At 35.0% G+C, this 21656-nt stretch overlaps 4 protein-coding genes across 12 annotated transcripts; 1 reads left to right on the forward strand and 3 right to left on the reverse strand.

Annotated features, from left to right (window-relative positions):
- Positions 1–148: 148 nt before the first annotated feature.
- Ttc7 (tetratricopeptide repeat domain 7) lies at positions 149–9039 on the reverse strand. Of its 5 annotated transcripts, none has more exons than XM_083038066.1 (15): positions 8464–9039; positions 7778–7929; positions 7525–7693; positions 7020–7082; positions 6317–6499; positions 6118–6244; positions 5794–5930; positions 5446–5726; positions 5163–5351; positions 4905–5083; positions 4356–4795; positions 3877–4136; positions 3649–3753; positions 3398–3489; positions 149–3088 (listed from the first exon to the last, which is right to left on the reverse strand). In XM_083038066.1, the coding sequence occupies exons 1-15, from the start codon at positions 8585–8587 to the stop codon at positions 2956–2958; spliced, it is 2634 nt and encodes an 877-aa protein (XP_082894192.1). In that variant the 5' UTR covers positions 8588–9039; the 3' UTR covers positions 149–2955. The 5 variants fall into 5 exon arrangements, with proteins under 5 accessions (XP_082894192.1, XP_082894190.1, XP_082894194.1 ...); XM_083038064.1 differs by having other exon boundaries at positions 7020–7106; XM_083038068.1 differs by having other exon boundaries at positions 3877–4115; positions 8464–9038.
- Positions 9040–9474: 435 nt separating this feature from the next.
- Positions 9475–11753, reverse strand: LOC145936165 (KICSTOR complex protein kaptin). Of its 2 annotated transcripts, XM_083038071.1 has the most exons (8): positions 11615–11753; positions 11227–11481; positions 10851–11113; positions 10555–10721; positions 10302–10468; positions 10138–10222; positions 9787–10078; positions 9476–9699 (listed from the first exon to the last, which is right to left on the reverse strand). In XM_083038071.1, the coding sequence occupies exons 2-8, from the start codon at positions 11429–11431 to the stop codon at positions 9622–9624; spliced, it is 1257 nt and encodes a 418-aa protein (XP_082894197.1). In that variant the 5' UTR covers positions 11432–11481; positions 11615–11753; the 3' UTR covers positions 9476–9621. The 2 variants fall into 2 exon arrangements, with proteins under 2 accessions (XP_082894198.1, XP_082894197.1); XM_083038072.1 differs by lacking the exon at positions 11615–11753 and having other exon boundaries at positions 9475–9699; positions 11227–11475.
- A 293-nt stretch (positions 11754–12046) lies between these two features.
- On the reverse strand, positions 12047–21619 carry LOC145936164 (uncharacterized). 3 transcript variants are annotated; one of them, XR_014425335.1, is made up of 10 exons: positions 21330–21575; positions 20625–21093; positions 20167–20421; positions 19659–20068; positions 19270–19585; positions 19018–19165; positions 18725–18953; positions 18400–18605; positions 16813–16930; positions 12047–13877 (listed from the first exon to the last, which is right to left on the reverse strand). XR_014425335.1 is itself a non-coding variant. In XM_083038069.1 (10 exons), the coding sequence occupies exons 2-10, from the start codon at positions 21353–21355 to the stop codon at positions 16887–16889; spliced, it is 2103 nt and encodes a 700-aa protein (XP_082894195.1). In that variant the 5' UTR covers positions 21356–21427; positions 21504–21619; the 3' UTR covers positions 16454–16886. The 3 variants fall into 3 exon arrangements, 2 of the variants coding, with proteins under 2 accessions (XP_082894195.1, XP_082894196.1); XM_083038069.1 differs by lacking the exon at positions 12047–13877 and having other exon boundaries at positions 16454–16930; positions 21330–21427; positions 21504–21619; XM_083038070.1 differs by lacking the exons at positions 12047–13877; positions 16813–16930 and adding an exon at positions 17159–18068.
- LOC145936168 (annexin B9) lies at positions 12208–15916 on the forward strand. Of its 2 annotated transcripts, XM_083038077.1 has the most exons (7): positions 12208–12271; positions 12759–12833; positions 13228–13609; positions 13697–13849; positions 13945–14118; positions 15283–15464; positions 15579–15916. In XM_083038077.1, the coding sequence occupies exons 2-7, from the start codon at positions 12804–12806 to the stop codon at positions 15630–15632; spliced, it is 975 nt and encodes a 324-aa protein (XP_082894203.1). In that variant the 5' UTR covers positions 12208–12271; positions 12759–12803; the 3' UTR covers positions 15633–15916. The 2 variants fall into 2 exon arrangements, with proteins under 2 accessions (XP_082894203.1, XP_082894204.1); XM_083038078.1 differs by lacking the exons at positions 12208–12271; positions 12759–12833 and adding an exon at positions 12851–12939.
- Positions 21620–21656: the final 37 nt, after the last annotated feature.

The raw sequence follows: 21656 nt of genomic DNA on the forward strand, positions 1-21656 counted from the left end.
CTAACGTCATTGACGTAGTTTGCTCCAAAGGGTCGCTCCTATACCCGCTCCCGCGTCGCTATTCTTACGCTCGAGGATAAGGAGGGGCCCTCGGGAAAAGTTTCGCTCGTCGTTGTCATCATCATCATCATTTTTATTATTATTATTATTATCATCATCATCGTCGTCGTCGTTTTTGCTCTCCCGGTTCCCGATGACGCGGCACCGTACAGCACGTCGTGCCTGTGCGTCGAGCCTGCGCACGCTAGGACGCGCAATGCGACACGCGATAGAACGGGACGGCGAAACGGTACGACCGCGGTAATCTCGTTATGCGAGGGAGAGAGGGAGAGAAAACGGGGGCGTATAGAGTCGGGGACGCGCTTGGTACCGGGGTAAGTTTTTTCAGGGGTAGATAGGTGGGTAGGTAGGTAGGTAGATAGGTGGGTAGGTGGGTAGGTTGGTAGGTAGATAGGTAGGTAGGTAGGTAGGTAGGTAGGCAAGTCAGGCAGGCAAGCTGGCAGGTGGAGGAAGAGAATTTAATACAAGAGCCGCAGTAAAGAATGTTAATTTTACCGTAATGGTCTTTCGCGCACGGTCACGCTATCGCCCGTTAAAAATTGATATTCCTCGCGTCCTTGCGCGAGCAGGATGGATGGTTCGCCCCGACAAAGATAGAAAGAAAGAGAGAGAGAGAGAAAGGGAGAAAATGGAATTCCGTTTTGTGTTGCGCAATATATCCCAATACTCGACGCGGCAAAGGAAAAATTGAGAAACGACGTAATGAAATTTTTTTTTTTTTTTCCAATATTCGTTTACCTCGCGATGCCATAGATTTATTCGCGATATTATCTAATTGGATGTAAAATTGCATTTTTCTCTCTCTTTTTCTTTCTAAATTATTTTAATCATCTTCCGTCCAAGGTGACGCTAACTCGGGAAAGAAGGGATGCAAACCGTACCTTTTTGACATCAAACGCGATAAATATATATAATACACATCTACCAGCGGCGCTTATAGTATTCTTTATTTAAAGAATACTCGTATGTAATGTGGGTTAGTGCGGGGCGAGGAATGGATACAGCTTTAAACGTACAAAATGCGGCGGAGAGTCTGAATATAAAGCTGCGTCTCGCCGGGTTCGAAGCTACACACGATGATAAATCTTCATTATGGATTTAAATATATATTTATCTTCCGCGTTTTACATAATTAACATTTGCGCTCGGAACCGATATGACCTTTTTCCCTACTCTTTACATACATTGTTATTATACATAATCATATACAAGTTGAATCGCACGTGGAATTTACATTATCGCGCGAAACCTCTGGAAAGATTATAACGTAATAGTATATTTTTACATTGAGATTTAATTCGATAAATTTTCTAGATATCGGTCGTATGAATTTTGTTCAGTTTCACGAAAATTACACTTATATATATAAACATTGAAGAAAGTATATGGATATGTCATTCGGATAACTTTAGGAACGTTTCGTGCGCAGTTTCTAGTAGCGATACGCGCGGTCAATCAGACCAAAGTGCATATCTCTTAATCCCGATTGAGAGAGATGTAACTTGAAATTGGAGAGGATACGAGTGGTCCTCGACGATGGCCCCCGCATATACGCAATCGACCCTCCCGACAAAGACGATCCAAGGCGTGTTCCCCGTGTGTGCGAATCCAGGCCATGCATGTATAACATTATTATATCGATTACACAAAAGAAAATAGCTACCTCTCTTAACGATAAAACGACTACCATTCACCATTCGCGTGTGCGTTCTATATATGTACAGCTATTATTACGCGTCGAGCGTTATACCCGATGTATTCGACGACGATCGAAGGAAGGTAACTTTTTATTATTCGCCTGAAAAGCCAGAGATGAAGCGGAGAGGCGGAGAGAGAAAGAGAAAGAGAGAGAGAGAGAGAGAGAGAGAGAGAGAGAGAGAGAGAGAGAGAGAGAGAGAGAGAGAGAGGGGGGGGGGGGAGAGAGATACACAGGGGAAAAGGAAGATCGACCGACGCGTCGCCCGGATAAAATATATCGTGTCTTCGTATCGATTTCTATAAAAATAAATTACATTTTTAGAGGCATTGCACCAGACGACTTTTCCGTTCGATTTCGCGTACGCGTTGCTTGTGTGCGCGTCGCACGCAAAATTTGGGCCATCACGTATGCGCACTGTTGTCGCAGAGTTTTGCGCGGTGATCCGCATTCGGTTTGCGCTGTTCGGTGCGCGCGAGCGCGATTCAATTGTCAAACGTAGCAATCTCATTATACGTACATACATACATGATAAACTAAAATGATAAATAAAAAAACCCGATACACATTATCGAAATAGCAGTGTCGCAGTCATCGCGTATCCGGGATATGAGTTGCGCACGAGTCAAAGTAATCGAATGTTCGTATAAGCGTGAAAAACAACTATCAAGTTTTTTCAGACTCTTGCGCGTTGCCCGAATGGAAATTTTTGAGACGGAATAGTCACGATAACAATCGTACTGAATACGAATATTTTGCGATAATTACTCTTATCCGGATTGCAGCGAAACATGCAACGCAGAGTTATCGCAAAATATACATATATATACTTTCAAGTTCTGTATCAATGTAGTCAGTTTTTCTTTTCTTTTTTTTCTTTTTTTTTTTTTCACGAAATTGTTACGTCACGTCGTTAACAGTTTTGCGAACGCTCGGAATCGAGAGGTAAGACTTTATTCGAATTTATTACATCAACTGCAACTATTTGTACATTTAAAAAGTATCTCTTTTTCTTTCAACAATAAGTTTATACAATAGTACAACGTGTCCAGGTACTATTGATGGAAAGGCGAGAAAATGCCCGCGGAGATACAGTGAGAGAGATAAACCGTGATCTCGTCGAGTTTTATTATCCTAAGAAAAATCGGAGACTCCATTTTCTCTCTCTCTCTCTCTCTTTCTTTCTCTTCTTTCTCCAATCACTCGAAGGTCACCGGTATCGATAGAATCGGTAAGATGGGATTTGTCGTCTCAACCTCCAATGCCGTAGCCATACAATCACTAGCAGCCTCCACTTCACCCAATGATTCCAACACCATTCCCAGATTGTACCTGAAAAAAATACGACATTCTTTGTACTTTTTAATATAATGTTCCAACAGCAAATGATATTAATTATATATAACATTTTCTTGTTGGAAAGATGGATACATATATAAAATTAAATATTAATGTCAAATAAAACGAAAATGATGAGATAATGTATCGATTCTATTTATATCTTAACGCTCAATTTATCGCGACAATTTTTAAGATTTATGTGAAATGAAAGTGTCGCACTGAATTATCATTAAATCCTTATAGATAATATCATACTACGATATATCAATTAACTTAATTACGAATAATTAAGTATAATACCAAGTCTGATGGGAATTTGGATCGATTTTTGCGGCGTCCCTCAAGGTCTTTTCAGCCAGTCTCTGACTGCCCAAATAGTGATATATAAGACCCTATAAATATATGATACAATTAATATAATGCAGATACAGAAATTATAGATTAGATTGATAAATTTGCCTCTACAGTAATTATACAAACAATGTATGTATATAAAAAAAATTGTACAAAATATACATGTTTGAGAATTAATATGTGCAAAAGATAATTACCAGATGTTGTAGACTCTTTATGTGTGAAGGATTAATTGAAACAGCATTTTGGTAGCATTGCTTAGCTTCCGTGTATTCCAGCTTATATTCATGTAGAAGGCCACGCTGTAAAGAGATAATTGCGCGCGATTATCATGCAGCATTATATAATAATCTTCCGGTGAATCGTGTAATCTAAGAATTAACATCGAGTTTCGTAAGAACGGCAAGTTTTGCGAGCTATTATACCGTGTACATAATGTGGTGGCTCAGTGGAAAGATATTCGTAGCTTCTTGGAGAGACAGAACGGCGCCGTTTGGCTGGTCCAAGATAAGAAAAACCTCCGTGAGTAAGAGCCAGATTTGCAGTTGTAGTAGCCACGCCTTCTGCGGCCCTGGCTTTGGTGTAAACGAGCTAATCGACGAGGCGACTTCGGAAAGGGCTTGCTCGACTCTCGAAGCGGCTAGCGATTGCGCATGCAGAGAACCTAATCGAAAATCGTCGCCATCTAGTGAGATTAGATGATTTTTAGGAAACCATCGAAAGTCGTCGTTGTGTATCTCATGTCGAAATCAATAACTACGTTTTAGAGTCTAATAAACGCGACCACGAAATGTATTAATAAAAAATATATCACGAGTGTGTGATTAAATATCTTTTTACAAAATTATACAATTTACCGTTAGTTGATTTTCTATCGATCCTTATTTGATACGCATCAACTCACTAGAATCCTTGTCGGACATCTCTGATGTGTAAAGTTGAAAGACGCTTCTGGTCTCGCTACGTCTCTCGCTTTGCTGCTCGTTACAATTAACGTTTGTCTGATCCTCGTAGAGATTTTTCCACAGATGCAACATGTGGCTGATGGTGTATAATGCGTCGACGCCGCCGATACTTCGCAATTCGAGATGCGCTTTCACGTAGAGGAAATTCAAGTTGTCCGGATATTCCTCCAATACGCTGTTTATTACGTGCAACGCCTCGGAATACTGTTTATGCGCCGATAAAAGTAATGCGAATAAATGCAACGACGGAATGTGTTCTGCCCGTAAATTCAGCGCGATCTTCACGTGCACAATAGCGTCGGTTATCTGTCTGTTTATCGCGTATTCGTGAGCCAGGTAATACTCGGCTAGATGATCATTCGGATCGCATTGTTGCGCTCTATTTGAAAAAAAAAAAGAAAAAACAATCTTCCATTACAAAGAAGAATCTACAAGAATAAATTTTTTTTATCATGCTATGCGTTTCGAGCTTCGTTCAAGACACATACTTTTGAAAGCATTCCAACGCGGTATTCGTATGATGCACCTTATCCTGCTTCACGATCGTATTCGCGGAGAGCATGCTGTGGCCGATTCCGATATACAAGTGACATCTGGATTGCATCCCCTGTGGACTAGCTGTCTCTCGTTGAAGAGCTTTCTGGCTCCATTCGACACCTTCGCTCAACTGCTCAAAATTAAAATATTCGTGTAAATTCTTTTAGATCTTATAGATAAAGAAATGCGGGAGAAAAAAAGATATTTACCATGTTCAATTGCTCGTAGCACAGCCTCGCGGCCAATAGACAGGGCATTACTTTTTGAGGCGACAATCTCGCGACTACTTTCAAAACTCTATACGCGTGCATATATCTCCCCATACTAATCAGGCATAATGCATACTGCGTCCATATATGCGCCTCCTCGTGAGAGAATTTCATCGCTCTTTCGAAAGACTGTTAACAAAGAGTGAATGATATTGATGAGTCTTACGATTATAAAAAAAAGAAAAAAAAAAGAAAAAAAAAAAGAAAAAAAAACTGTTTTAACCTCATATAAAAGTTCCACTTGACTCCATCTAACAACGACGACCGTGAGCAGGTCATAGACAGCGGTGGCATTTTCGAACGCGTGTATCCGGGCTTCCTTGAATTCAGGCGATTGACTGAGAACGGCATCCCTCACCGCCATCGCCTCGCTGATCAACAATAACAGAATCGTTTCCTCATATTCGTTTCGTGGAACAAACATATTCGGTCCCGCGTACTTCTTTGGTTTCCACGGCGAATCCGTCGACGAGTAATGATTTGCCCGTCTATTACTCACGGCGGCTGTAAGATCAACAATGATATAATATTTTTTGTCAACGGATGAAACTTGTCATTATTTTTATCGTACTTGTTGTGTCGCCTTGTCCCTCCGGCGGCTTGTAATCGGCGCCGCTTATGCCGCGTACCAATACCTCCGCCAACTGTTTCGTCAGTGTTACCCGCAGACTCTGCGTGGCTGTAGATTCGACGGCGGATAAAACTTCTCTGCATCAACAATCGAAAGAGATTATAAAGCTATCTATACATAGAAAATTACGTGGAAATAAATGTTTATAAATATTGCATTATAAACACAAGAGCATTTTTAGTTATTAAAATTTATAGACTATCAAGTAATTTTTTATAAGCATCGCACAATTATATATATACAAATTGCGTAATTTATACACACCTGTAACGATTAATAGCGGCTTGTATGTTGCCGGTTTGAATGTACAATATCGGCGCTCTTTGCAGCGCGGTCTCAAGGATGGGGCCGATATGTTTTGTGGTGACTGGAGAATGCGTGGAATATGTACCTGTACAGACAATATAATGTTAAAGAATCATCAAAGTCGTTCGCTCTTCGTGAAATTAAGCCTGTCAATTACCTGTATTGTTTGTATTTATGGTGGAAATACCATTTTGTTGTTGCAAAGCGATTTTGTCCTGCTCTTGCAAATACACTAGCGTCAAATCGCCAGAAATCTCGTAACACTTGATTATCTGCTCATGCCATTCTGCAATCTTGTATTTCGATTTGGAGTTTGGCGGCAGCCTTTCAAGACAGAGACCTGATGCAAACAACAGTTTACAGTATCAGTCAAAAGAACTGATACATTCAATGCAGAGAGAACAGATTTGATAAAATTAAAATGTATACTCTATAGTGTTCAAAAATGATTAAAAAATACTTTACAAAACTTGTATAGTTTCATTCTTTATCATTAATAAAGATTTCTGTGCTTTCTTTCGTAAACCCAACGAAAATAAATTCAATTGTACTTGTTAGAAAATAGATAAAACTAAATTTCGATAAAAGCAAAAATAAAACTTTTATTTATATCATTTGAAAAATTATTCTGTGGGAATTAATTCTATAAATATTAAAGAGTATGCACAAATGAGAATAACATGCTGCTATACATTCTTGTATATAAATCTAGCCATGGAAGCATATACAAGCAAACAATTCTGTATTGTAATACAACAGATATTATTATACAAGTGTGCAATGCATGTGATGTGTGTACATTAGTAACTAAATAAATTATTAAAAAATATAAGCAAAACGAAGCAAATAAGCATACAAACCTTTGGTCGCATACGATTCTGCTATAATGCGCAGTCTCCGGCAGGACAAATGTTTGTCTGTGTCTAAAGTAAACGATCTTTCTTTCTCTAAATCATACACGGATCATAGTAATAAATGAATATACTGGATAAGAAGAAATTTACGAATTAAATAAATGTGTCTAATTAATTTGTTACTATATAAAATTAGTAGTGCATAATAAACACACGTTAACGGAAGAACAATATATGCGATAGAATTGTCCAAGAGTACATAGCTTCAAATTATAGTATCTATCATGAAATATCTACGCTTAATACAATCTTACACATAATGAACAATGTATCTCTAACTATCTATCTCTAACTGTGAAACTTAAAAACTACTGTTAAAAGAGAAAAACAGAGAAGACTATAAAAAGCAAGCTGTTAATGTGTATCTTTTAAAATATTACACTAAAACATACTACACTACTGACTTTGTCAGAAAAAAGAAAGGGGGCTAGAGTAGTTATCAATTGCAAACCTTTAATCGCATATGATTCTGCTATAATACGTAAACTTCGACAAGGTAATTGCTTTTCTGTGAGTGTGTCTAATTCAGCTTGTTGATAGTGATGAAGTGCATCCTCATACATCCCCATTGCATAATGAAGTTTTCCAAGTAATAAGTGGGCATCCAGTACAACTAAAGCCTGAAATATATTACAAATTATTAAAGAAAAAATCGATTTTTATTCTCTCGCCTTTGTCTCTTTCTTACTTTAATATTACAATACCTGTTTATCTTTTTCATTAGCAGCTAGTATCAAGTACTTTCGTGTTTCCACCAGTCCGTTTCGAGCCTTGCTGATATTGGCGTCTATTGGTGGAGTTTGCTCTAAGAAACTCTCCAATCTTCCCTCTCCACATAAGAAGTTTGCCAAACATTCTGTCGTGCGAAATAAAATTATTATGAGATGTCCTCTACATTATATATGTAGCTACGTTCGAACATCGATATAAAAGAATTTCAGATATTTATCAAATATTTAACAACATTCGAGAAGAATATTTGGCAGGATTTATCAATTTTAATCGTGATAAACAGGAGCAGGATATATGTATATTATACAGAAACCAATTCCTTTTAATCTTTGTAAAAGAATAATTTAAAGAATAATTAAAAGAATAATTATAAAATATGATGATGCAGAAATATTAATAAAAGATATGTGACACTCTGCATATAATTAAATAGAACGAGCGTGACATTTTATTTACGCGAACTCTGCCGTGCTGGCCTTGATCTTTACACGACGTGACATTTTTTTCTCTCTCTCTGAGAGCGTAAACGAAAGTGGCAGAGGATGTTTTTGAAGCGAGAATAACCTTTCGCGTGGGAGGAACACAATTCAACGCATCATCGATGGATCCTCGCAGAATCGTGAGCGCGGAAAGAGAGAGAGAGAGGAGAATATTTTACCGTTGCTGGGATATTGCACTTTTAGATGTTCCGCCAGCTCTATAACCTTCTTCCAGTTACCCTCCTCGCGATTCCGATCGATCTCGGACTCTATACGGAGGGTGTGACCCTTCTTGCTAGTCATCGCGATGATGATGAACGAGGACGAGGACGAATGAGCTGGCTACTCGGACTTCAATCGGTGGCGGGCGGCAGCGTGGATGTATCAGCGGCGATATATTGATCATCGGTGACACTTGTTCTCGTTCTCGGTCCGCGATTACCACGAGCGGTCATGACCGTCCGCACGCGGCTGTCCCTCCATCCCAACGTATTATACGTTATATGTATGTATGCATAATATGTGGCTGACACGGCTATGCTATCTCTCCACCGACACGTGCGCGTGGCAAACAGTGACAAACTGTCACAAACGTCACTCGGGCCCTTCGTTTACCCACTCGAGATTGCTCGAGATCCGACCGAATGGAGGTTGCATGCAAAAAGAAAACTCTTCTTCATCCTCGGAGAAATCGACCAATCACGTGCACGTGCGATGCAACGATACGACGAGTCTTTATATTCATGGTCGCGTGATTGGCGAATCTCTTTTCGCGCGGTTATATAAATCTGTACGATACATTTTTTAAGTCTCTTCAGTATAATCGTGTAATGGATAACGCAAAGAAAATTCAATCATATGCAACAGTATATGCGTTTTAAAGTCTACTCGTTAGAGCAGAGTAGCATTTGATTGATTAATTAATTAAGAGGAACAAAGATTTCTTTATTCCAATTGGTTAATTAAACGCTTTGTACATTTTATATATTATATATTTGATCGGTTCATTTATCTTAAAAATGTATATATAAATATTGTTATAATGTTAGAATACCTAGATTAAATTAATTAATATTCCGGATACTCGTATCTATCGAGTATTTCTCGTGTATGGTTTCGGAAATACAAAAAAAAAAAAAAAAAAAAAAAGTAAAATAGATTTAACAACAATTTTGTATTATATTTTTCTTTTATGTTTCTCAAAATAATTTAACAAAGATTATATTTCACGTTTTTCATCACATTTAACTTAAATTTAAAAAATGGTATGTACAATATATATGATATAAATATATATTAAATGTATAAAGAAAAATTACCCTTTTGTAATGTAAGTATTACAATTTTTCCCGAGTTATATCAAATAATCTTCCATAACGATCTCTCCACTTTGTTCGCACATCAGCTACGTTATGCTACATGAAAAGATAAAAAAGAATGTACATCTTTTTTAAAAATACATTTAAGATTAAATATTTATACGTGAAAGCTTAATATAAAACCTGTAATATGTGTACACCCCGTTGCGTGAGAACAATCAGTTCCTTTATTCCATCATTTGTTATATCCATGTAACTTATAGAATGCACAGGCGCGTCAAATAGTTTTCTGACAGTTAACTCCCACACGTTATTCGTTAATACGAAAATCAAAACTTCTTGACCATAAGTGCCGAGTAATATTTCATTTTGGCCATCCATATTTATGTCCGCTATACAGCAACACAGAATACAATCCGACGATTCGCTGCCACTCAATATTACGTCCCGTTTCATCCCGTGTTCCAAAATATTTCTGATAAAAAAAAGACAAGTACTTGTATTTTAATACTTCGTAATAGATAAATTACTTACTCAAAGACAACAGCGTTACTTGTACTTGAAATAACAATATTCAATTTAGGAATGTCATCCTTAGGAATACATTTCTCAGTTTCGGCTAAAATTTTTAGTAATTTTATTATCTCCAGGTTTGTACATCAATATTATATAAATATGTGACGTTCTGAAATCTGTACCACTTATAAATGTTGGTTTATAGACGATATTTCGATGCGGGAATACTATCACACTAGGTACAGGTTTGTCGTATCTCAATAGCCAGCTTTGAGAAATTTGTAGATCCATCACGTTTATCACGGCAACTTTGACTAGACCGCAATCACAGCCGACAGCGGTGACTCTCCTACATAAATATTTTGCGTGTAAGAGTAAGTATATAAAATACTATTTAGGTATAGGAACGAAATAAGTGTTACTCATTGAACAAACCATTTATAATTGTCGTAATAATAAATATTAATCCATAATGCGATCGCTTGGAGGTCGTGTAACTCTGGAAAATATTTTTCAATGGAGGATTCACTGTAAACGTGACTCAACTTATCCTCCCTTATCATATGAATTCTGTAATCGCTTCCGGATATTAGCCAAACTACCTATAAATTTTTAATTGTATTATCATAAAGCGTAGCAATTATAATTTTGCTAATTTATTGTAATTGCATAAATGTTAAGCAATTTATTGATAAAGAAAAGCAAATAGTAGTATTGTCCTATTAATTTACCTCGTGTGCAAAATTCTGTTGCGGTAAAACAGTATGATATAAATGGTAAGGAGTGTACGATAATTCCACCATGAGACAATTTTGAGCTATAGCTTCGATCGAGCTACCTTCGTCCCCTTCGCCGTCTATTGCACCTTCTGTGTATATGTTCAGGTATCTTTCAATTGTATCTGCGCTTGTTTTTATAATTGTTATCCCTATCACAAAACTGTCTCCTGTGTCTGACTTATTGTAAGCATCAATGGATATAATTTCTGCACCACCTGTAGCAGATAGAAAATAAATAAGTTTATTATTTTCAAAGGTAGGATGTATTGTGTCCGACAAATATATTGAAAAAAAGATGGACATCTTAATTATAGAGTAGTTTACATACTGGGAATATACGTAAACAGTAGTTCCTTTACCATAGGCCTCAGAAATTCCGTCATTTGTTGATATTCGCAGGAATAAATCTTTCTTTTTAAAGACGCGACTAACAATTTGTTGGAACTACTGGGAGAACACAGTTTGGTCATCGAATAAATGTTCCCCTGCGATGCCAGGGGAAACCAGTGAGCATCTATGAAATTACTCATCATCTCATAAACTGTTAGATGAAAAAGTATAGCTCTCAATGGGAACAAATATCCTAAAAGAAAAAAAAAAAAAAAAAAAGAAAAAGGAGAAATATTTATTAAGTTTATGTACACCAAGTAGAGGTTATATTTATTACAGTCATACACATCCTGTGTATGTATATTTGTTTATCGAGAGAGACTTACTTTTTGTATCATATTATTTTGTGTTCTTTCGTGTCATTTTCAAATTCTCGATCCAGCTAATACTCCAACTTCACTTTGATTCGATCCAAAGTTCAACTTCATTGAATTATTCCAAATCCAAATTATACACTGACATACGCGAGTGCATATCGTGAAGAGGGGTGGGAGAGTCTTTTTTCTATTCGATGACATAAGCGCGTCACGACGATACACCCCTCCAAAACACCAAAATCACCAAATACGTGTTGATCTCCACGCGAGGCAACGCGGAGATTACGTTCCACTTGGGGATCGCAGAACGCTTGTAGGATCATCCTTTCATCCTCGTTGTTCCCCGAAAGTCAAAGAGAGACGGATAACTCCGGAGCGTCGCGATCGACCAAGTGGAACAGAACAGAGAGAGTTTCGTAATCGCGTCTCTCTCGCAATCGCTTTGCCTTGGGAGAGCCGCGGTGCGATGACGTGATTCCGTGAAAGTGGGCAAGTGGGTGTGTCCTGTCTGCGGCAACTTCGGTCTTCGGTCAGTGTTAACCGGCATTCGTACGGATCGGGATCGTTCTACCTCTGTTGATCAGTCCGAATTTTCCCACCGATCTTGTTGTTAAAGGGCTAAGAGCGAGTGTTCTTTTATTGCCACGATCATCGTCGCTTATCTCGGTAAACGTATCTCTCCCCCACGTCTCCTCTATAATTTCGTTCCTATATTCTCTCTTTCGTGTTATTCATTTATTATCAATTTAAGAAAAACCGTCATCTCTTTCGAATTCTCTTCATCGATGACAGATTCACGCTGACTTCAAAGACACGCTGGGTGAACCTTCAGATGAACCCGGCAATCTGTCATCGATGATGAAGAGACTCGAAAAATACTAGAGATTTCATAAAATTTAGTTGTAGCATAGTGTAAACACGCTGACGATAAACATTTTCTCGCGTATCTGTTTTTCCTGAAATTCTCTATTCTATGAGATTATTATATACATATGACTCAATTTGGATTGCTATACTTTGTCGCAATTACGCCGATTCACGTGAAACGTGAAACGTCAAATCGACAATTACACCGGACTCTGCGAACCTCGATATATAAACGATGTATGACGCATTCGTCCATTTATCGCGCTCATTATCATATGTTTCACAGAGAGGAATTTTTTGCCGATCGCTACATCGAAAAAAGGAGGAAACAATGTCGCAGCAACAATATTATCCATACAAGGTACATAAATTCCGGGTCTTGGTTGCCGGGCGGATAGATAATCATCGTCGAGCAGCATCGATCTATTTTCCCAGTATACATGCTGTCGATCATCCGTATTTTTAACGTTAGTCTAGTTCTGCAAGTGTCGATTCACGTTCCAAGTGATGACTAAATCACGCGAGAAATAAAAAACTTACATTGATAAATTGAACAATTTATAATTTCGACATGCTTCTCGCATATAGTTTTGAATATAAAAAAAATAAAAATGATATGAAAATTGTTTTGCGAATTTTTTATTTTTTTTCAAGTTAATTTCGGAGCGCAATATTTGTTTCATTAAGTATAAGCGTTTGCAAAAATACTATAAAAGATTTGATAAAATTCAATCATTACATATCACTCGTTCCAGTGCACTCCGACTGTTTATCCCGCCGAGCCGTTCGACGCGAACGCGGACGCTGCTATCCTGCGTAAAGCGATGAAAGGCTTTGGTACGGACGAGAAGGCGATCATTGATGTGCTCACGAAGAGAGGCATCGTACAGAGACTGGAGATCGCGGAGGCGTTTAAGACTCTCTATGGGAAGGATCTGATTAGCGATCTGAAGAGCGAGCTGACCGGGAAACTGGAGGATATCATCGCTTCCCTTATGACCCCGTTACCGCATTACTATGCCAAAGAGTTGCACGACGCGGTGAGCGGCATGGGTACCGACGAGGAAGCCATCGTCGAGATTTTGTGTACTCTCAGTAATTACGGCATCCGTACGATCGCCGCGTTTTACGAGAATCGTAAGATTTTTGCCACTATGATTTATTATGCATGTTTATAATTGACAATCTTGTCGATTAATCAAGGAACATACCTGTTGCAAACAGTATACGGCAAAACGCTTGAGAGCGATCTCAAGGGCGATACGTCCGGCCATTTCAAGAGGTTACTGGTGTCCCTCGTACAGGCAAACAGGGACGAAAATCAAGGAATCGATCAAGCCCAAGCTGCCGCTGATGCTCAAGCGTTATTTGATGCTGGTACATGACTGCAGTTTTTTGTAGTAATCTGGAAATTGAAACTCTGTTAATGTTTTTTATAATGCAATATACTAAACTTGAATTCTTTTGCATAGGCGAAAAACAATGGGGCACGGATGAATCGCAATTTAATGCGATTTTAGTGTCGCGCAGCTATCAGCAACTGCGACAAACGTTTATCGAGTATGAGAAAATATCTGGACACGACATAGAGGTTGCCATAAAGAAGGAATTTTCTGGCAACATCGAGAAAGGCCTACTTGGAATAGGTAAAATTTCCCAATAGGATATATAAGCGCGCATTAATTTATTACATTTCTTTATAAAAACTTGTCATAACTGTGCAATATTAACATTTTATATGTACAAATTATTCGTAGTTACTAATTTTATAATGTGACTAGTCTTTGCATTTCTTACAAGCAGAAATGTAGTACACATGTGCTACAAAATCAATTAATATAATTAAGAGGAACGATCGAGAGGATTTTTTTTCCGATACATTCTTTTTAGTTGTGCTCAGATGAGAATAATTGTGCGTTTCAGTGCGAACACGAGCAAGCGGTTGAAATACACAGTTCAATATGAGGAAAACGATAAGTCCTTGAATGCATTATGGAATATCGATAATATAATACGATATCACGAGTCAAGCTTTCCGTGAAATGTATATCTGGTCCCCCCTCCACACACATTTTTGTCACTTTCTGCAAGTTTTTATAAAACGATCGAAAGTTTTTTCGCAAAGCAGAGGCAAGTCTCATTACACAGCAGGATTTTACATATATAGCTTTTATCTACCCCCACCCCCCATTTGTAGAAAATTTAATTAATGTGATTAGTGCTGAGATTGTCGGTGAATTCTTAGAATTAGATATTTTTGAACACAAACATACGCATTGTATTTGACAAATGTTAGCGACACAAAATTTAGGAGGCATCCAAATTTTTCTTTATCTCACACTCTGTTTTCCTCAATAATATAATAGTGTGATTTTTTGCTATTCTTTCTGACCTTCACGTATGATATTTTCAATTTTTATATCAAAAGGATATTTCTATCGTTGTGCAATAATTATTAAGAAATATAATTTGAGATAAATTAAATAAAATGCATGAAAATGGTGTGGACACACTTATCACAGCCTGTATATATTAAAAATATCTCGACGCTGCATGCGGCAACTATTAACACACATATAACATACAAAAAACATTCGTGTTACTCTATATACACTGTATACAAATACAAATACAGTAGTTGAGATTTGAATCAAATACTTTTATGAATGTAATATCTTGCAGCATGGAAAACATATGCTCTCCGCTGTATTAATTTACTCCATGCCATTTCTTCATATATCTTTCATTAATATATATCATAGATATTTGTATATAACGTTACAAATCACATTGTAATTTCTGATTGACAGTAAAATGTGTAAAGTCAAAGGTCGGATTCTTTGCTGAGCGTCTGTACGCTAGTATGCACGGCATAGGCACAAAGGATCGGACTCTGATCCGTATAATTGTATCTCGAAGCGAAATCGACTTGGGAGATATTAAAAAGGCATTCGAGGAACGTTTTGGAAAGTCACTAGAAAGCTGGATAGCTGTAAGTGCACTACAAATCGTTTTTTTTTTAACAATTTATATTGTTCAAGTTGTGCTATTTGTAAAAAAAATGGATTGTACTTGATTATTGTATTAATGTGTATATGTATTACAGGGAGACACTTCCGGAGACTACAAAAGGGCACTTCTTTCTCTGATTTCCACATAATTCTGATGAAACAATTTTAAGACTTCACACTTTGTCCTATTTGTGCACAGTAATTGTATCTATAAAAAGCGACTTTATATATATTTGCACAAATTCCAGCTTAATATCGCTTAGTGTACTAATAAGAAATTAGAGAGAAAAAGTATTGCATTTTCAAATATTACTTTTGTAATACTTTTTTGTGCGAGCATAAAATCTCTACTGTATTATATATATATATATATATATATATATATATATATATATATATATATATATATATCAGTAAAATGTTTTGAATATTCTGTGCTTCATCTTGTTCATAAAATAATTACATGTTTTTAATATTTTGTTTTATACATTTTTACTTTTACCAAGAAAGAATTTATATAAAGAATTATATTTAAATTATATATAAAGAATCTCAGTTCACATGGATATATGAGTGAGAAATTGATGAGAATAAAATCAAGGAAAACATCTATATACTGTTTACACTTTTTCTTGCCTTGTGTTATATATCTAAAGAAAACAAATATACATACATATCAACAAGTCTCACATAAATAAGGATGTAAAAATGTGGTCATTCTCAAAAAAAAAAAAAAAAAAGAAAAAAGTAAACTAAAATATTCAATATGTTTCAAACTAAAGTTTAGTGATTTCCAATATTTTTTTAAATTCTGCATAAATTGAAATTATATCATATTGTCAAAATTAGATATAAATCATAAATCAGATAAATGTCTGTAAAGTAAATTTCAGTTTTTTCCATTAAAACATATTTTCTATATAATTATATCTTATTCTATTTATTTATTATTATTATTTATTTGTTATATTCCTATATAATTATATCTTTTTTCTTTTCTCATTTAAAGTGAAAAAGCAAAAACAAAACTTTTCTGTATATGTGCTATTAGAGTGGAGATTGAGAAAAAAATTTCATCTTTTGATTCTCCATTATACTTTGTATATATATCAACAAAATTATAGCTATATTTTGTACTGTATCAATTGCACATGTAATTAAATGTTCCTCGCTTTACTCTTCTCTTTTCACATCACTATATCATCGTGCATCAATGTATATGTCAAATATTATTGCGCTTTTCATCTCATGATTGCAAATCCCTATTTGCGATGCAAAAAGAAGGGCAAAGCAAAATGAAAATAAAGAGAGATTATAACACGGTCTTACATAAACAACAGCCATTTGAAGAAAAACTCTTCTCGAAACAAAAATTTCTAGAAAATTTCGTTGCATTCTATTTTTTACTTGTCTTTCGCTTCTTTTAGTCGAAGACTTCTTCGAGGAGCTAGAAATGAGAAGAAATTGATTCAGCTTATTATTTTATAAATATTACACATTAGATATAACATTAACGGAAATAGAGTAGAACCTCCATTATTCGAATTAATAGGTAGACAAAAGTGCCCGGACAATCAAATTTCCAGAATTTCGAAAAGTTTTTTTGGGGACATACTTTGAGCTTTATTTATTTTATAAAAAAATTATATAAATATACGAATAAAACACAGACACATATAATAATTATATGTAATTGTACATGGTTATATACATTAATTACACAAAATATAGGTATAATCAAAAAAGGATCTACATTCTCCAATAAGTAAATCTCGGCGATCTGTCGGCAGATTGCAAAGTAGAATTGCAGCAGATTACAAATATAATATAGCAATATTGCATAGCATATTGATGACAGAAATCGAGTAAAATCTGTCAAATGCAAATTTTGATTTACCATTAATTAAACTGTGCTGTGAGTCCGCTTGATTTTTATTGTCAATCTGTTCTCATTTTATTGGCAAAATTTTTGCTATATTATTAAAAGCATTATAATATGGAACAACATTATATATGAAAATCTGCATCAAATTTTTTCGTTTTTAAAATGTGCAACCATCTTGCAAATATATGTTTTTAATCGATTCGCCTGATATAATATAAAGTACAAACGATAGTTTTCTTTCTTTAAACTTTACATTTCAAGTTGCAAAATTCGAATTTGATTAACCAAAATGTTTAATAGTATGTTGACACATTTTTGGGGGTAATGATAGAAATGTTTCTTTCTTTCTTTGATCTTTCCAAATCATACACACACACATATATTATCATATTAATTTAAAAATTCCTAAAACATTATATACAAACTTTTGTAAAAATTGATCGCCTCTTGAAATCCATCATAGAATTTAGAGAATTTATATGTAATTTAAATTTATTATAAATTTTGAAACATATATGTAATATATATATAAGTAAAATGTTTTTAGAGTTATACTCTCTTCTTTTTTCATATTCTCTGACTATATATCTTTATATATGTGTGTAATGTCACAGATACTTCAAAATTATATATGATATACATCTTTATGAAGTAAACATTGTGGGGAAAATATTCCTGCTTCAAGCAAAAGAGGAAGATCCTACAAGGAGATATTTACACATTATAAGTGGCAGATTATAATTATACAAAAATCGATATTTATCATATACTCAATTAAAATATGCATATTTAACTTATTATTTTTAAGAATTTTTTTCAAAGATGATATTGTCAATACACGATCCGTCGAACATGTTAAACTTTTAATTAAATTACTACCATCAGGTAATTGATTATGTTAACAGAGAGAATATAGACGAATAGAATGTATACAAGACACAAAATTTGAATATATGATACTCGGATATCAGGATGGTTCTACAGTATTTCAATTTGCTATGATTTTTAAAGTATTAGAAGAGATTATTGACCTGATTCGTCAGTATGAATATTTTTCGGACGTCCTCTAGGTCGATTAGCCAAGGGTTGATAGCCTACATTAAACATTGCAGGCATTTTCTTAAAATTATTTATTGCTGGTGTTGTTAACATAGTGTCGATGAGTGGCCATGGTGTCTTAGCTGCAGTTTGAAACTGCTCAGATTGACAAATCGTATGTAAATCAAAAACATTTTTTCTGAAAAAAATATTTTCAAAGCATATACTCCTTTATTGGTAAACTTTATATTTGTGTGTGTATATATATATATTTCTTTTAATATAGAACTAGAAGATTATTATATTTATTATACTCACCCAAATTCTTTAACTTCTTTATAAACATATGCAAATGGTCCTCTCTGTGGGATATGCTGCATAATATATTGACCAGGAGTTAAGGATGATAATCCTTCGATTATATTATGCAGAATACTTAAAGAATTTTCTATTTTAGTATTATAAAGTCTTCTCATTTCGTTGCTTAACGATGTTATAGTGTGTTTTTCTATTTGTATTGCTTCTGAAGTGTCTGCTGTTATCCTGACTAAACAATAATACAAAAATAGTTTTTTGAATATAATATAATCTTTGTAATTGTAGAATAATACCTCTAGCTAACACAGTTTCTGGTCTACATATCAACGACGCCCACTGATGTGACACTTCCTCAAATGTTACGGCTTCGGCTCCAAATTCTAGCTGATGCTCCATCTTTGGCGCTAACATTACATATTGTGATATTCCGTTTGGCAACACCTGGCGAATTATTACTTTTGTCTTACAATTTGATACCGATTATTAATTAATACAATTTTAATTAATATGGTGCAAGTAATATTACTTTAAAGTAATATCCTTACCTCGATGCCATCCGTTTTCGTACGAACCAACATCTGATATTTCTTCACGTCATGTTTCTTTAGTTCACAGTTCAGATATTCTGTTGGCCCTATCGTGAAAAGTCTGTACGTTACATTTAATTCATCATTTGTCTTGTCGCCATTTGCTAGATTATCCAAACTTTCCGATTCGTGCGGACCTAAATTCTGCGAATCGGAGAGACATAAATCTTCTTCGTAGATTTTAAGATAATCATTAAATTCAGCGCTACATTCTGATTCTACATTATCCAAATCGGGATGGACTGTAGCTTTATTCTCTTTTGTGTGTCGCATTCTGAAATAATAATTATGATATATTTATAATAAATTCGAAATTCTTTTATACAATATTATACTTTGCAACTCACTTTTCTTTGGACATTTCATCATTACCATTGATAAAATGGTGTCTAAGAATGTACTTGTACACCCAGGTGTTCTTTTGCGGTATTGTGGCGATGCTAGGTGGCATTCTTTTATCGATGTAGACAACATTTTTTCCATTATGCGATTTTATTACCACTGGTATAATCCACGAATTCGAGTTACACAAATCATTGTTTAGCAAACATTTAAGACCGCTAGATGAGATAACAAAATCCGCTTTAGTTTCTATTGCGAGATTCTCGCAATACGTATCGTCGCTCACAGGCAACCTGAAATGTTGCGTCACTTTGTTAGGTGTGACGCATTGATATTTGTTAAGCAATATTGCAGGACTCATATTTAACATACTCGGCCGATCAAACGTTGGCCACATCACCTTTGAAAAGGATCCCTGAAAATAATAAGAAATGATAAATATACTTAATTTAATACCAAAATTTAAATATATTTGATTAATTAAATGACAATTATTGTGTCATAATAACTCACCTCATGTAAACAAGATTTAAATTTTAATTCAATGCTTTTAGCTAATGTGGAATCAATTTTCTGGACGGAAAGTGATATAATTTTAGATTCAATATAATATCTAGGTAACTTCTGATGAAACTTCTTCATCTTTGCCTTCCATTTAGATATTATAAATTTGTTACATTTAATTGGCCAATTTAAAGTATCGTTCCATTTGCTCCTGGTAAAGTCTAAAAATTCTTTCTGTTCTTCAAGTATTTTATCTTTCATTGCCTAAAAAAAGGATGATTTCACAATTTAGATGCAAAAGTCATAGTAAAAACTTATCAAACTATATTCATGAAAGTTAATTAAAACTTAATCCATATCTCATCATTTCTGTTTGAATAAATAACATTGTTAAGAGAAATTTAAAATAATCAATATTTATCTTAATTTATTAAAAATAATCAATATCTATCTCTTAATTTACACACTAGGTAAGATTCCAGCTCTAATTGTTCTTCCTTGCTCAACCCCTTCTGTTTATTATCGAGTAATTTCGTAAAAACGCGAAGGCACATACTCTGCTGAGGCTTAGTCAAACAAGATCTTTTAGGAAAATTAAATTGTGATTTTCTTATGCCAGGCACATACGGCCTTTTTTTTTCTTTGCAATTCATCTCATTATCCTGATTTTTGTTGTTCGTTTTTTGGCTGTTCTTCTTTTTCTTGTTTTTCTTTTGGATGTAGATCTCTTGTTTCTCTTCTTCCTCTGTATCGGTAAGAGGATCTTCAGCGAGTAATTCTTTTATCAATTCTATATTAACGTTAGCATAATCTTGTTCAATATCTGTAAATGGATCCTTAAACTCATCTCTCATGATCTTGTACATTGCACTCTCACGCTCCATTCTCTCGTCCGTGATGAATGCATCGTCTATTATGTCTTCTAATGCAGGATTCCTAAAACAATGCGATATTACAGTCAAGTCATATTTAATAATTATAAAATATAGGATATAAAATATACACACACTGCAAACAAAAGTTTCAGAGCACATGTTATAGAGACAATCGTTGAATTATCAAATTATATATAAATCATACAAGTTATACTGAAATCATACAAATTATATGATAAACAAAAGTTGAAGAATTCTTTTATTCTATACGTTTTGTGACACTTCATTTATACGTACCAATCAATCTTTTTGAATGTTTCCATTCTTCTTTCTCGTTAAGTTAATGTGTCAACTGGATATATCACAAAATTTATTTTTCATTTACTATGACTGACCTACAAGCAATGACCAACTTTTGTCAGCTTGAAAAAATATAAAATATTTTTCTATAATATAAACGTGTTTATTTACATTGAATCTACAATATTTTATAATTTTGTTCTATGTACAGTCACTCATAACACATTTCACGCGTTTTGCGTGCAAAAGTCAATTCGCTGAATTAGCTTCCATCTCACTCTCTCCTCTCTTCTCTCGATATACGTTTCTACCGTTCCAAGTGTA

This window comes from Prenolepis imparis, unplaced genomic scaffold (genome assembly GCF_030444845.1).
Source record: "Prenolepis imparis isolate NDT839.2.m4 unplaced genomic scaffold, iyPreImpa1.0 SCAF_5, whole genome shotgun sequence".
In the NCBI taxonomy this organism is placed as follows: domain Eukaryota; kingdom Metazoa; phylum Arthropoda; class Insecta; order Hymenoptera; family Formicidae; genus Prenolepis; species Prenolepis imparis.